Here is a 14,882-nt window from a genome sequence, read left to right on the forward strand (position 1 = left end):
CTTTTGGATTATCGTGGCTTTTCCCTCCATAACCCCCCCCCCCAAACAGTATATTTGTGCTGGCAAGATGTTCCCAGGTGTGCCATGGGCACCCTAAGTGCAGTGAGTCTGAAACTGACTACTGCTGCAGCTGTCCTGGTCACCATTCTAGGGCCCTAGCTCCTTTGCCGCCGCCCTTCTGTAACTTCCTGCCCCTTGCCTGGAGTGCTATAAATTCACCCCCCCCCCTTTCTTTTTATTTTTAAGATTTTACTTATTTATTTGAAAGGCAGAGTTACAGAGAGACAGAGGCAGAGAGAGAAAGAGGGCTGCAGCTAGGAGTCAGGAGCTTCTTCCAGGTCTCCCATGCAGGTGCACTTGGGCCATCTTCCACTGTTTTCCCAGGCCATAGCAGAGAGCTGGATCAGAAGTGGAGCAGCCGGGACTCGAACCGGCGCCCATATGGAAGCCAGCACTGCAGGTGGTGGCAAGGGCCAGGGCTGGGCCAGGGTGAAGGCAGGAGCCAAGAATTCCATCCAGGTCTCCCACGCAGATGCAGGGGCCCAAGCCCTTGGGCCATCTTCCCCTGCTTTCCCAGGCCACAGCAGAGAGCTGGATCGGAAGTGAAGTAGCCCAGACTTGAACTGGTGCCCACAGAGAAAGTCAGGGCAGCAGGCAGCAGTTTAACTGCTGTGCCACAACACCAGCCCTGGAATTTGCTCTTACCTGTCTCCCTGCCCTCAGTCTCTCCCCTTAAAAATTCACTCATCCAAAGATTTTTTCTAAAGCAAATCTGATCATGTCACCAGTGTGCTTAAAATCCTTCCAGCTGCCGGCGCCGCGGCTCACTAGGCTAATCCTCCGCCTAGCGGCGCCAGCACACCGGGTTCTAGTCCCGGTCGGGGCGCCGGATTCTGTCCCGGTTGCCCCTCTTCCAGGCCAGCTCTCTGCTGTGGCCAGGGAGTGCAGTGGAGGATGGCCCAGGTGCTTGGGCCCTGCACCCCATGGGAGACCAGGAAAAGCACCTGGCTCCTGCCATCGGATCAGCGCAGCGCGCCGGCCGCGGCAGCCATTGGAGGGTGAACCAACGGCAAAAGGAAGACCTTTCTCTCTGTCTCTCTCTCTCTCACTGTCCACTCTGCCTGTCAAAAAAAAAAAAAAAAAAAAATCCTTCCAGCTCCCCATCACGTGGTGGGAGACTGAGACCTCACGGTGACGCACAAAGCCCTTCTTGATATACCGCCATTGCCTCTGGCCTCCTTAGGGGCCTGCGGCTTCTCCAGCAGGCACACAGCATCTCAGGACGTCTTGTTTTCGTCTCCCCTGCCTGGACGGCCCCTCTCCCTTTGACCCGTATGTAGGAGCTGGGCTGTCACCTTCTCAGTGAGACAGTCCCTTACTGCAGTAATTAACATTTCATACCACTTTCCACACACACACACACCCCCTTTAACTTTCTTCCTGGGTTTGTTTTTCTCCATGGCAGCTTTTACCATTTGACACACTGTGCACTTTTCATCGACGTATCTGGAAGCTTTGGGATCCGCATGGAAGGAAGGCCTACACTTCCGGGAATGGAGAGGCCCCTACCTGTACTTGTGGGGAAGAAAAGTCCTTGTCAAGGTCCCTGCGGGTGCCTGAAGGTCAACCAATGAGGATCAGACCTGCCTCAACCTTTAACCCCCATGCCCTGAATCTATAAAAGGAGCCCTCCCAATCTCTGACGCGCGACTTCCCCGGGCCCCCGCTCTGTTGCTCTGTTGGGACCGGGGAACCGGGACCGGGGAACCTCGCCCGGGAGCGGAATCCCAATAAAAACCTTTGAATTTATTGATTCGTCTGCCTGGGAAGATTTGTTACCCGCCGGACACCTTGCAGTATCCCTCTTATGATCGGTGAGCTCCTGTGTGCTGTGCTGCCAGCCGTCCCTCTAGCACCTAAAAGAGCGCTCGGAACTTAGCAGGGAGTTGTCAACCTCTGTGGAGGGCATGCAAGCACGAGAACCGGAAGAAGAAGACAAGTAAACCCGGGAAGACTTCCTGGAGGATTAAGTCCATCAGCCGGCACTCCTGAACCCCGCCCCTCCCGCAGTGGGGCTAGCCACGCCCATCGGGGGCGGGGCCGATGCCGGAAGCACCCCCGGCGGAAGCAGGGGCAGGGCCGCCTGGGCCGTCCTCCCGACCTGCTCCGGGTTGGTGCCCCGCCCACCCCGAAGTGGGTGAAAGGTCGGCGGCGCCGGCGCTGCAGCCCGGGCAGCGGAGCGGGACGGCTGGGAACGGACAGGCGCTGACTGACGGACTGGCCATGGCCGAGCAGCCGAAGCCCATCAGCCCGCTCAAGAACTTCCTGGCCGGCGGCTTCGGCGGCGTGTGCCTCGTGTTCGTGGGGCACCCCCTGGACACGGTCAAGGTGCGGGGGAGCCGGGACGCGGGTCTGGGGGAGGAGGCCGGGGCGGGACGCAGACAGCAGGGTCCCCCGCGAGGCGCGCACCGCGGACACCAGTGGGGTCTTGTGTGCGCGCGCGAGCCGCTCTCAGCGGCGGGGACGGCGGGGACGCCGGGGACGCCGGGGACGCGGCCCAGAGTGGAAGGCGCAAAGAGTTGCGACTGAAACTCCCGGACCCGCAGTCCGCCCGGCACTGGTTTTGTGGAGGTGGGCAAGCATCTCCCCGAAGCTCTGATTTCAGACAGCCCTGGCACTGTCATCAAAGCTGAAACTCGGCCCTCGTAAAGACAGCTAAAGACAGGCTTGGGCGCTCTGGAGACGTCTCCGGGGTCAGAGGGCTCCAGCCCTGTGGCTCACACCTCTCTGGCCTGGAGAGGGAATTCCGGGACTCACCCAAGGTAGCCTGCTCAGCTTTCTGGGCAGAGGCATCAGGGACGATGCCCTCAATGACTAAGCCCCGTACAAGGAAAGTAAGGCCAGGCCGCCGGTCACAGCTCCCAGGTCTTCCCTTTGCAACCTTCCAGCGAGGCCTTGGTGGAGACCAAAGTCCGAGTCCCGTGGCTCAGCCTTTGACACTTCAGCCTGGGTGGCTAGTCGTATTTCTGCATGCAGACTAGAAGGAAGCTGAGCAGTCCTGATGGGGTGGGCGGGTGTGGAGCAGGTGTTAGTCTGACAGATCAGCCGGGCGGAGGGCCTTGATAGGATGCTGATTCCACTTCCCCCCGCAGGGAAGTCGTTTCGTGGGTCCTTTCTTTTGGCAGACTTAGCAAACTCTGCTGCCATTGCTCCAACAGAGGAGCTGCTCTGGGGCAGAGCTCATACTGGGTCCATTCTATAGCAAGAGCAGGGTTAAAGGAGTTGGGCTGGTTAGGGCATTGTGCAACGTGAGATCAGATGTTGATTCTGCTGGTGGCAAGTGCTGTGTGTGTGAGTGCCTCCTTGACAGTGGTCATTCCAAGTAGCACTGTTGTCTGTTGTCTCTTACTGCTGCTGGGCTGTGATGCAGAGGTCTTAGTTCTCGGTGTCTGGGACGTATTACTAAAAAGAATAAAACCCTTATTTGCTGCCTGATACGAATGTTACTCCTATCTCTGTATACTGGTGCCCTTGCTGTTACTCCCAGGAGGAGCCCAGTGACCTCTGGACTGAATTGTAATTGACTGAAAATGCTCACTGGCATATTTAATAACCAGAAAGCCTCTTTTTAGTGTAAACCCAAACCACACATTGCTGGCTGCTGTCCCTTTGCCTCAGAGAGCTAGGCGGGCTCCAGCCAAAGCCTGACCTTGAAGTACTTTTGGAGATTTCATGTGACTGAGCCATGGCCCATGAGGCTCGTGGAGCCCAGAGCTCAGCACTCCCAAGCTGTGGGACAGGAAGACCCTGGAAGGTGGCATAGGGCCCACATTGAAGGGCCGGCTGAGCCCTGACCAGAAAAGAAGGGAGACCCAGACAGTCTGACACAGGAGAGTATTTTAGCCCTTTGTATGCTGCAGTAGCAGAATGCTAGAGACTGGATAATTAATAAAGAAGAGAGGTTTCTTTCTTACAGTTCTCACAGATGGGATGTCCAGGATTCAGGGACCCACATCTGGAGAGGGCCTTGGTGCTGTGTCATCCCATGGCAGAAAGTGGAAGGGCAAGAGAGGGTGAGAGGACGAGAAACCCAGTTGAAGCCCAAGGACCTTTTGTAGTTGGCATCAATCCATTCACGGCCCAAACACCTCCCACTAAGCCCCACCTCCCAGTACTGTAGCGTCAGGGATTAAGTTTGCATCAAACACGTGCTTTTTGACTGCAGGGCAGGAGTTAAAGGCAAGTGTGGGCTTGCACGTTGGGGCCTGACCGAGGATCTGAAGGCCAGTACAAGGAATTTTGGCCATAAAGCAATGGTAGCTTCTGGACAGTTCTGTTGCATCCCAAAAACCCCATAGACTTGTGTTCACCTCCACTGCCCAGATCAGGGGTGGGGAACCCTTTTTCTGCCAAAGACCATTTGGATATTTATAACATTCTATTTATTTATTTGAAATTCAGGGAGAAACATACACAGAGAGATTGTCCATTCACTGGTTCACTCCCAAATGTATGCAGGCCTAAGCCAGCAGGGTGGATGCAATCCTGGTCTCCCAGGTAGGAGGCAGGGACGACGTGAGCTGTCACCTGCAGCCTCCCAGGGTGGGCATTGGCAGAAGGCTGGATTGGTTTTGGGGAGCAGCTTGTGTGGGTAGTCTGGCTCAAATCTCTCATATTTTAGTCTGGATAGTAGCTAATTGAAAATAGGGAAAGAACCTAAATAGACATTTCTCCAAAAAAGATATACAAATGGACAAGAAGCACATGAAAAAATGTTCAACATCACTACCCATGATGAAAATGCAAATCATAATCACCATGAGATGCCACGTCACACCCATCATGATGCCTATAATAGAGACAGATAATAACACGTGTTAATGAGAATGTGGAGAAAGTGGAACCTTCTACGCACTGCTGGTGAGAACGTAAACCACTTTTAAAGCAGTCTGGTAGTTCCTCAGAAGCCTAAAGAGAGTTAACATATGGCCAAGAAATTCTACATAGATAAAATGCTTGTGATGCTTAAAGGTTTTTAAAGATTTATTTATTTGAAAGGTAGAATTACAGAGAGTGAGTTTCCACCTGCTGGTTCACTTCCGGAAGGGCTACAGTGTCTCAAATGGGGCCAATCCAAAGCCAGGAGCCAGGAGCTTTCAAAGTTCCCAGGTGGGTGCAGGGGCCCAAGCATTTGTTTTCTCAGGTGCATTAGCAGGGAGCTGGATTGGAAGTGGAGCAGCCTGGACTCAAACTGGTGCCCATGTAGATGCTGGAGCCACAGGCAATGGCTTTACCGGCTGTACCACAGTTCTGGATCTGTGTTGCTTAATTTTATGTGTCAACTTGATCGGGCCACAAGGCACCCCCGTATTTGGTTACACATTGTTCTGGGTGTGTCTGGGAGGATATTTTGGATAGTAACCATCTGAAAAGAGCAGACTGTCCTCCCTAACGTAGGTGACCCTTCTCCGATCAGTTAAAGGCCTGGCTAGGATAAGAGGCTGACCCGTCCAACTTCCCTGGCTGCTTGAGCCGAGACATCCAGTCTTTGCTTGCTTCCACACTTGAAAGTTGGCTCTTCCTGAGTCTCTGGCTTACTAACTGCAGGTCTTTAGATTTCTCAGCTTCTGTAACTCCATGAGCCAATTGCTTATAAAATAAACACACAGGGTTAGTTCTGTTTCCTTGGAAAGCCTTAATATAGTACTGATAAACTTGAAAATATATATCCAGGGGGCTGTGGCATAGTGGGGAAAGCTGCTGTCTCCAGTGCCAGCATCCCATACAGGCACGGATTCGGATCTTAGCTGCTTTACTTCTGATCCACCTCCCTGCTAATGTGCCTAGGAAAACAGCAGAGGATGGCCCAGGTGCTTGGGCTCCTGCACCCATATGAGAGACCCAGAAGAAGCTCCTGGCTCCTGGCTTTGGTTCTACCCAGCTCTGGCCATTACAGCCATTTGGGCAGTGAAATAGTGGATGGAAGATTTCTCTCTACATCTCTAACTCTGCCTCTCAAATAAATGATTAATTTTTAAAAAAGAAAATATATATCTACACAAAACTTATATATAGTTGTTTATATCAGTATTCATAATAATCAAAGTGAGAAAATCACAAAGGCCTATTGATTGATGAATGTATATAAAAGGTGGTAATTTTATACAATGGGATATTATTTCCCACTAAAAAAGGAATGAAATACTAATGAAAGAGAAGTCTGAATCCAGCAGATTAAGTAAATCCTGAAGACATATATAGATATATAGATGAGATGTTCAGGTTTCACTGTTCTGTTTGGTAGACAGTTTGGACATGGCTGCTGACAGGCAGTTCTGATTCTAGTAGGTGACTTTATATATAAAACGTATGTACTACTTTAAAGAGTGACAGAGAGAGAGAGAGAGATCATGCATCTGGTGGCTCACTCCCCAAATGACTGCAACAGCTAGGCTGAAGGCAGGAGCCAGGAGCTCCATTGTGGTTCTCCACATGGGTGGTAGGAGCCCAAGCACTTGGGCCATCTTCTGCTACCTTCCCAGGCTCATTAGCAGGAAGCTAGATCAGAAGTGGAGTAGCTCTTATTATGGGATATCAACATCACAAGCACTGCAACACTGGCCTTGGTAACTGTATTTTAACTTTTGATTTCAGGTCCGACTGCAGACACAACCACCCAGTTTGCCTGGACAGCCTCCCATGTACTCTGGGACCATTGACTGTTTCCGGAAGACCCTTATTAGAGAGGTATGGTGTCTGGTGCTCCCAAACTTGCTGTGATTCTGCTGGAGATGTATCGCACAGCTGCCCCTCCCTTGTGGTGTCACCTGTGTCCTCCTGTTATCATCCACTCTGGAGTGTTTGATGGTTCCGGCTACTGTTTTATACAGATGGCCAAGGCAAATAAAATGGTTCTGCCGTTTGGAAGACAGAATTTAAATTACAGGGAATTAGTAAGGAATAATTGTAGACGTGAAATGCGCAAAATGCACTTCTAGATCAATCACTTCAACCAGGATCTGCATCAGAGTGTGTGTGAAATCTAGAGGAAAAGTCAGCCAGTCTTGGAGAGAGGCCAGCAGAGTCTTCAAGCCCTAGACAGGGACATTAAATTGGCTTTTTAAAAATAAGGTTTATTTTTAAAATTTATCTGGAAGGCAGAGTTACAGAGATAGTAGGGGAGACAGAGTGAGAGAGATCTTCCATCTGCTGGCTCTCTCCAAATGGGCGCAATGGCCTGGGCTGAGCCAGACAAAAGCCAGGAACCCATGTGGATACAGGGGCCCAAGCATTTGGGCCATCTTTTACTCTTTTCCCAGATACATTAGCAGGGAGCTGGATCAGAAGTGGAGCAGGCCGGTCTCTGACCGATGCCCATATGGGATGCTGGCATCGTAGGCGCAGGCTTAACCTGCTACACCACAATGCCAGCCCCTAAATTGGCTTAGAGGTATTTGATTACATTTTTTTCATATTTTTAATAGTGAAAATATGATTTTTTAAAGTATTATGTATTAGTGATATTTATTGCTCACTTCATTAGCACATGCATAAAATGACCTCATTAAGAATGTTTGCTTTGCTTTCTGAAATCTCTTAAACAGAAAACCACTGTTAAATATGTAGAAATTGAGCAGTAAGTGTCACCTGGATAAAAATGGAGTGCTGGTGAGTGCTGGCTCAGCTCTGGAGACGTTCCCAGGGTTCCTGCAGGTATAGAAGGTGGGCCTGGGGTTCAGCCAGTTCTACTTCAGTGGCGTGATGCTTCCCTCTCTTTAAGGCCCTCTTCCTGACATCTCGCTGTGCAGGGTGGAGTCTCATGGAGGCTCCAGGCTCAGGTCTGCTCAGAGTACTCTGACCTTACGGAAGAGAGACAGGTTTACATACCTCTAGGCCAGCAAACATTATTGAGTGCCATGTAGGGGTTAGACACTGTGCTAGGTACTGGGGGCCTGGTGAGTATAGCTTGTATAAACCCAGTTTCTAGACCAGCATTGTGGGGTATCTGATAAAGCCACCACCTGCAACATCGGTATCCCATATGGGCTCGGGTTCAAGTTCCTGCTGCTCCACTTCCATCTAGCTTCCTGCTAATGGTCTGGGAAAAGCAGTGTTTGGTCCCCTGCTACCCACATGGGAGACCCAAATGAAGCTCTTGGCTCCTTGGCTTCAGCCTGGCACAGTGGTCGCAGTTGTGGCCATCTTGGGAGTGAACCAGCAGATGGAAGATTTCTCTCTCTCTCTGTTGCTCCCCTTCTCTCTGTAACTCTTTCAGATAAATAAATATTTTATTTTATTTTATTTTTTATTTTTGACAGGCAGAGTGGACAGTGAGAGAGAGAGACAGAGAGAAAGGTCTTCCTTTACTGTTGGTTCACCCTCCAATGGCTGCTACGGCCGGCACACCGCGCTGATCCAAAGCCAGGAACCAGGTGCTTCTCCTGGTCTCCCATGTGGGTGCAGGCCCAAGGACCTGGGCCATCCTCTACTGCACTCCTGGGCCGCAGCAGAGAGCTGGACTGGAAGAGGGACAACTGGGATAGATTCTGGCACCCCGAGTGGGACTAGAACCCATTGTGTCGGTGCCGCAGGCAGAGGATTAGCGTAGTGAGCTGCGCACTGGCCCAGATAAATAAATCTTTTTTTTTTTTTTTTTTTTTGACAGGCAGAGTGGACAGTGAGAGAGAGAGACAGAGAGAAAGGTCTTCCCTTTGCCGTTGGTTCACCCTCCAATGGCCGCCGCGGTCGGCGCGCTGCGGCTGGCGCACCATGCTGATCCGATGGCAGGAGCCAGGAGCCAGGTGCTTTTCCTGGTCTCCCATGGGGTGCAGGGCCCAAGCACCTGGGCCATCCTCCACTGCACTCTCTGGCCACAGCAGAGAGCTGGCCTGGAAGAGGGGCAACCGGGACAGAATCCGGCGCCCCAACCGGGACTAGAACCCGGTGTGCCGGCGCCGCAAGGCGGAGGATTAGCCTAGTGAGCCGCGGCGCCGGCCCTGCCTTACAATCTTAAACAAAACAAAAGGCCAGCATATGAACACATACGGAATAAGGAAGCCTATTCAACGTGGCAAGGACCTTTTTTTTTCTTAAGATTTATTTATCTGAGGCCAGCGCCGCGGCTCACTAGGCTAATCCTCCGCCTAGCGGCGCCGGCACACCAGGTTCTAGCCCCGGTTGGGGCGCCGGATTCTGTCCCGGTTGCCCCTCTTCCAGGCCAGCTCTCTGCTGTGGCCAGAGAGTGCAGTGGAGGATGGCCCAGATGCTTGGGCCCTGCACCCCATGGGAGACCAGGAAAAGCACCTGGCTCCTGGCTCCTGCCATCGGATCAGCGCGGCGGCTGCGGCGGCCATTGGAGGGTGAACCAACGGCAAAGGAAGACCTTTCTCTCTGTCTCTCTCTCTCACTGTCCACTCTGCCTGTCAAAAAAAAAAAAAAAAAAAAGATTGTAAGGCAGACTATTTGAAGGCACCATGGTGATAGGTGTAAGGAGTACTACACTGAGAAGTTGCAGTGGGGGAGAAAATTTGGAGTCAACTCTCTGTTCCTCGTTGTTTCTGTGCCAGACTGAGCTCCCTGCTTTCTGGGCCCATCAGGCAAGGGCCCTGGCTGATGCATGCAACGGAGTGGCCGGTCCAGGAGAAGGGAGTGTCAGGAGGTCCGATCCTGGCTCCTCAGGACCTTGACATCCTTCTCAGCCCATGTGCAGAGTTGTTGGAAGCTGCTTTTAAGTGTCTCTGTCCTTTTCCTGTGTACTGCCTCTGCACTGGTGCTTGGTGAGTCCACCTGCAGCCTGGACCAGTGTGTGGCCCCTGCAGGTTTTGGGAGGTACAGTTGTGCCCCTTTGGGTGTAGAAAGGTGCAGATGCCCAGGGTCTGCTGTGGGGCAGTTTCTCCATCCTGTTTGTCCTCTATAAGGAGCAACTTTAACCTTTTTTTGGTTAAACATTTCATATTAAAACATACAGTAATAGAAGACTTAAGGGAAAAAACATTGAAAGCATTACTTTTTTTTAACAGTAAAAAGTATTTTAACAGTCATAATGCCATTAAAAGACAAAGAATAAACTTGGGACAATATTGAAACATGGTGATAGACTATATAAAGAACCCATAATGAAGAATGAATAAAAACAGATGGTCAGATAAAAGCAAATAATGGTTAATAAATATATGAAAGCATTTTTCTTTTAAGCATTTATTTTATGCTAAAGTTATGTAGACACGTGCCTTGTTAGGACAGGCTTTATAGCAAAGTAACAAAGTGATCTGTATTCCTTCCCCTCTGGAGGCAACAACTTTTACCTCTTTGAATTGTTTATGCTGTCTGCCTATCTGTACAACGCACAGTTATTGTTCTGTTTTATGTGCTTTTATGTGTTTTAGCTACCTGTTTTTGTAGATTATTTTAACTTTTTTTAAAGAAAATGTTTATTTTCATCTACTTAAACAGCAGAATGACCCAGAAAAAGAGAGAGATCTTCCATCCATTGGTTCACTCCCTAGACTGCAATGGATAGAGCTGGATCTGGCTGAAGCCAGGAGCCAGGAGCTCCATCCAGAATCTCCCACCTCGGTGGCAGGAGTCCAGATAGTACTTAGGCTATCATCTGCTGCCTTCAAGGATGTCTTAGCAGGAAGCTGGAAGCGGAGCAGCTGGGACTTGAACCAGAATTCCAATATGGGTTGCAGGCAGTCACAAGCAGTGGCTTAACCTATTAATACATCTTACAGTGCCAAGTCCTCTCCACCCTGCCCTCCATGTTATTTTGTCACACTTTGTGCTTTAATCCAATTCACTGTTTTCATGGTTAAAACTTGATTTATTTCTCTTAATCATATGTATGTTCATCTATTTTGTATCTTTGTCAGCTAAGGTACTAGGACTTTACTCCTTGTGCAGCATTTTGTTGCCCCAGGAGTTGGGTTAACAGTTGCGTTGATTTCTGGTGTGCTTTTCTTTGACTTGCTGTCTGTTATTCTGTAAAGTACCTTTCTGTTTGGCGCGCCACACTGCCTAAACAGTCACTTTTTGTTGTTTCAGTGTGTGTGGTTTTGCTCTGTTTTTCTTGGGAACCTCCCTCCTGGAGTCCTCTGTCTTCTTACTCTCCTGTGGATGCCCAGTGCCGTCCTGGGCACGTGCTCCATCTCTCTTGGACTAGACCCCTGCCCTGGCAGGTGCCTCATCTGCCTTTTCCTTGGTTTACGACCTCTGTTACTGCCTCTGTTTGTCTTTGTAATGATTGATTGGCTACTGCATAGCCACTGTCATTGCTAAACTGTACAGCTAAAAATATATGTTTAGGTCTAACAAAAATTGCAACTTAATGTCTAGAAAGTACAAAAAAATTTTTAAATTTTTTTAATTTTAAAGTCAGAGTTACACAGGGAGATGGTGAGACACAGAGAGAAAGAGATCTTCCATCTGCTGCTTTGCTCCCCAGATACAATAGCCATTGCAGGGGCAGGCTGAAGCCAGGAGCCAGGAGCTTCTTCTGGGTCTCCCACGTGGGTGCAGGGGCCCAAGGACTCGGGCCATCTTCCACTGCTTTCCCAGGCCGCAGCAGAGAGCTGGATCAGAAGAGGAGCAGCCAGGACTAGAACCGGCGGCAACATGGGATGCTGGTGCTTCGGGCCAGGGCTTTAACCCACTGCGCCACCCTCAAATTTTTTTTAAAAGATTTATTTATTTATTTGAAAGTCAGAGTTACACAGAGAGAGAAAGAGAGGTCCTCCATCTGCCGGTTCACTCCCTAGTTGGCCACAACGGCTAGAGCTGCGCTGATCCAAAGTCAAGAGCCAGGAGCTTCCTCCATGTTCCCTGTGCACGTGCTGGGGCCCAAGCACTCGGGCCGTCTTCCACTTCCCTCCCAGGCCACAGCAGAGAGCTGGATCGGAAGTGGAGCAGCTGGGACCTGAACCAGCGCCCACATGGGATGCTGGCACTGCAGGCGGTGGCTTCACCCACTATGCCACAACGCCAACCCCAAAATTTCTAATCATTTGTATCTCAGCCCAAGGAATTCACATCACATTGTATATACTGTTTATATATATATGTGTGGCCGGCGCCGTGGCTCAATAGGCTAATCCTCCACCTAGCGGCGCTGGCACACCGGGTTCTAGTCCCGGTCGGGGCGCCAGATTCTTTCCCGGTTGCCCCTCTTCCAGGCCAGCTCTCTGCTGTGGCCCTGGAAGGCAGTGGAGGATGGCCCAAGTGCTTGAGCCCTGCACCCCATGGGAGACCAGGAGAAGCACCTGGCTCCTGGCTTCGGATCAGCGCGGTGTGCTGGCCGCAGTGCGCCAGCCGTGGTGGCCATTGGAGGCCTCTCTGTCTCTCTCTCTCACTATCCACTCTGCCTGTTTAAAAATATGTGTGTGTGTGTGTGTGTGTGTGTGTGTGTATATACTGTTTTGTAGTCTGCTTATTTTTCTTTTTCATTTAATGGTGTCTTCTCATGTTAAATGTGATTTCATAGTTATACAGTAGTTCCTATATGAAATTCATGTAATTTATCCCCTATTTGGTAGCATTTAAGTTTGTTCCAAAACTTCAGTGACTTATGTGTATTCCCGATGTCTTTGTTTTTACATATCTCTTTCCTTAGAATACATTTCTAGACCAAGGATTTCCAGGTAAAAGGGTAGGCTCTACTCCACTTTGACAGAGGGCTTCCAGAATGGAAACTATTTACAGTTTCTGTACAGTGTATAAGTCCAGTTAGATGTGGTGAGTGTGTGGGTTTTCTTCCTTATTAAAGCTCTCCTTCCTTGGAGAAGAAGGCAGGCACAGGTCAGAGGACACACTGCATCCCTTGTCTTGGTCCGAAGCATGGTGGTGTATGTAAACAGCTTCCGCTCCTGTGCTTGCTTGCAGGGTGTCACAGGGCTGTATCGGGGCATGGCTGCCCCTATCATCGGGGTCACCCCCATGTTTGCTGTATGCTTCTTTGGATTTGGTTTGGGGAAGAAACTACAACAGAAAGGACCAGAGGATGTGCTCAGGTGAGTACTTACAGCCTGGAGCACTTAGCCCTGTTCTGCTGATGGTGTGACCGGGCTAGCAGAAGGACCCTGGTGGACAGGCAGTGACTACACTCCTGGGCTCCAAGATGGACTCCAGGAAGTTCCACATCAAGGAGGTACCTGAGTCTCCTTTGTCTTAGCAACCAAAAGGGAAGAAGAAGAAGAAGAAAGCCCTGGCCTCTGCCCTTACCAGATTGTCATGATTTTTTCTAGGGGGTAACGTCTGTGACTGGGGAAATCAGCAATCCCAGTGCCACAGGGCATTGGGAGGTCTGAATGTTAAAATATGAGTCTAGACTGTGCCTGGTCTTTGGTGCCGTAATAGTGACAGCAGCCGCCTTGTTTGCCACCAGCTGGTTGAGAGAAGTGTATGTTCCATCTTTTGTTTTCCTTATTTTTAGAACATGATTTTAACATGACTATAAGGATTTCAGATACTGGTTTCTCTGTTACAGTAAGATAAGCTTTAAGGAGTTGTATTTGGGCATGAAGAGGCAGCTGAATCAGAAGTGTAGCTCAGAATTACAAAGTAGTTAATAAAAACAGAGGGGCTTCTTAGGATGCAGGAGAAGTCTGAGTGGACATGTCGGATCACAAGGTGCCCTCAGACTGAGCCGCGCAGGTGAGCAGCCCTGGGAGGGACTGCAGGCAGCCTACCCTGGCATCCAGGAGCTCAAGGGAAGAAGCCTAGGATGCCATGTGGTTATTCTGTCACCACAGAAGTCCATGGTAGCCTGAGCAAGGGTCTAGGACGTAACATAAGACTATGTAAGTATTTCTGGAATCCTTGCCAGCTTCTGTAAACAGCTGTGGCTATGTGAGAGATTTTTTTTTTTTTTTTTTTTTTTTGACAGGCAGAGTGGACAGTGAGAGAGACAGAGAGAAAGGTCTTCCTTTTGCCGTTGGTTCACCCTCCAATGGCCGCTGCGGCTGGCGCGCTCTGGCTGGCGCACCGCGCTGATCCGATGGCAGGAGCCAGGTGCTTTTCCTGGTCTCCCATGGGGTGCAGGGCCCAAGCACCTGGGCCATCCTCCACTGCGCTCCCTGGCCACAGCAGAGAGCTGGCCTGGAAGAGGGGCAACCGGGACAGAATCTGGCGCCCTGACCGGGACTAGAACCTGGTGTGCCGGTGCCACAAGGCGGAGGATTAGCCTAGTGAGCTGCGGCGCCGGCCGAGAGATGGTTTTGAAGCTGCGTTAGGCTGTTAGTGGACCGTGTGCCCTGTCTGAGGCACCGGATCCTTTGGCATGTGTGCCAGCTCACAGCTGTACAAGGGCCATGCCTGTGTTCTCATACCGTTATGTCATACTCAGAGCAGCATCTTCCTGTCTGAACGAAGACTGAGACCCGCAGGACCCTGCCCCTGCCCCCTGCCATGTCCACTGTCCTGCATGGCATCTGGGGATGAAGCATTACCATTTGGGAAAGGAACATTACCAGGGCCATGGGTAGAAGCTCAGGAGTGTCCATCACTCACGGCTACCTCCCAGGGATGGTGTGCGGGGTGCAGAGGACGCCAGGTGGTTATAGAGTGTCCTAATGGCCCCCTGTGCACACACACAAGTCCTGTTCTGCAGACTGTCCCCACTCGGGCATCCCAGGAAGAATGGAGCACGTTGACTTATTTATAGCCGGCCTTCTACCCAGTTCAAGTGCCCATTTTTTTCTTACAAAATCATCCTTTTTGCTGGAATTGCCTCTGTCCTTGGCGGTTAGTCACAAGGATTTGCTTCTGGTTTTGTTTTCGATGCAGTTACCCCCAGTTGTTTGCGGCTGGGATGTTATCTGGTGTATTCACCACAGGGATCATGACCCCGGGAGAACGGATCAAGTGCCTGTTGCAGGTAAGGGTGGGGT

The 14,882-nt window shown here is 50.6% G+C and overlaps 1 protein-coding gene across 1 annotated transcript in view; it reads left to right on the forward strand.

The window, feature by feature from the left end:
- Positions 1 to 2,107: 2,107 nt before the first annotated feature.
- The window catches only part of SLC25A20 (solute carrier family 25 member 20), a 32,639-nt gene continuing 19,864 nt past the window's right edge, over positions 2,108 to 14,882 (forward strand). The window contains exons 1-4 of the mRNA XM_002713398.5: positions 2,108 to 2,388; positions 6,655 to 6,747; positions 12,877 to 13,004; positions 14,779 to 14,869. Of these exons, the coding sequence (XP_002713444.2) occupies positions 2,284 to 2,388; positions 6,655 to 6,747; positions 12,877 to 13,004; positions 14,779 to 14,869 (417 nt within the window). The 5' untranslated portion in view covers positions 2,108 to 2,283. The remainder of the gene's footprint in view (positions 2,389 to 6,654; positions 6,748 to 12,876; positions 13,005 to 14,778; positions 14,870 to 14,882) is intronic.

The sequence above is a fragment of the Oryctolagus cuniculus genome, chromosome 10, assembly GCF_964237555.1.
Source record: "Oryctolagus cuniculus chromosome 10, mOryCun1.1, whole genome shotgun sequence".
NCBI classification, from domain to species: domain Eukaryota; kingdom Metazoa; phylum Chordata; class Mammalia; order Lagomorpha; family Leporidae; genus Oryctolagus; species Oryctolagus cuniculus.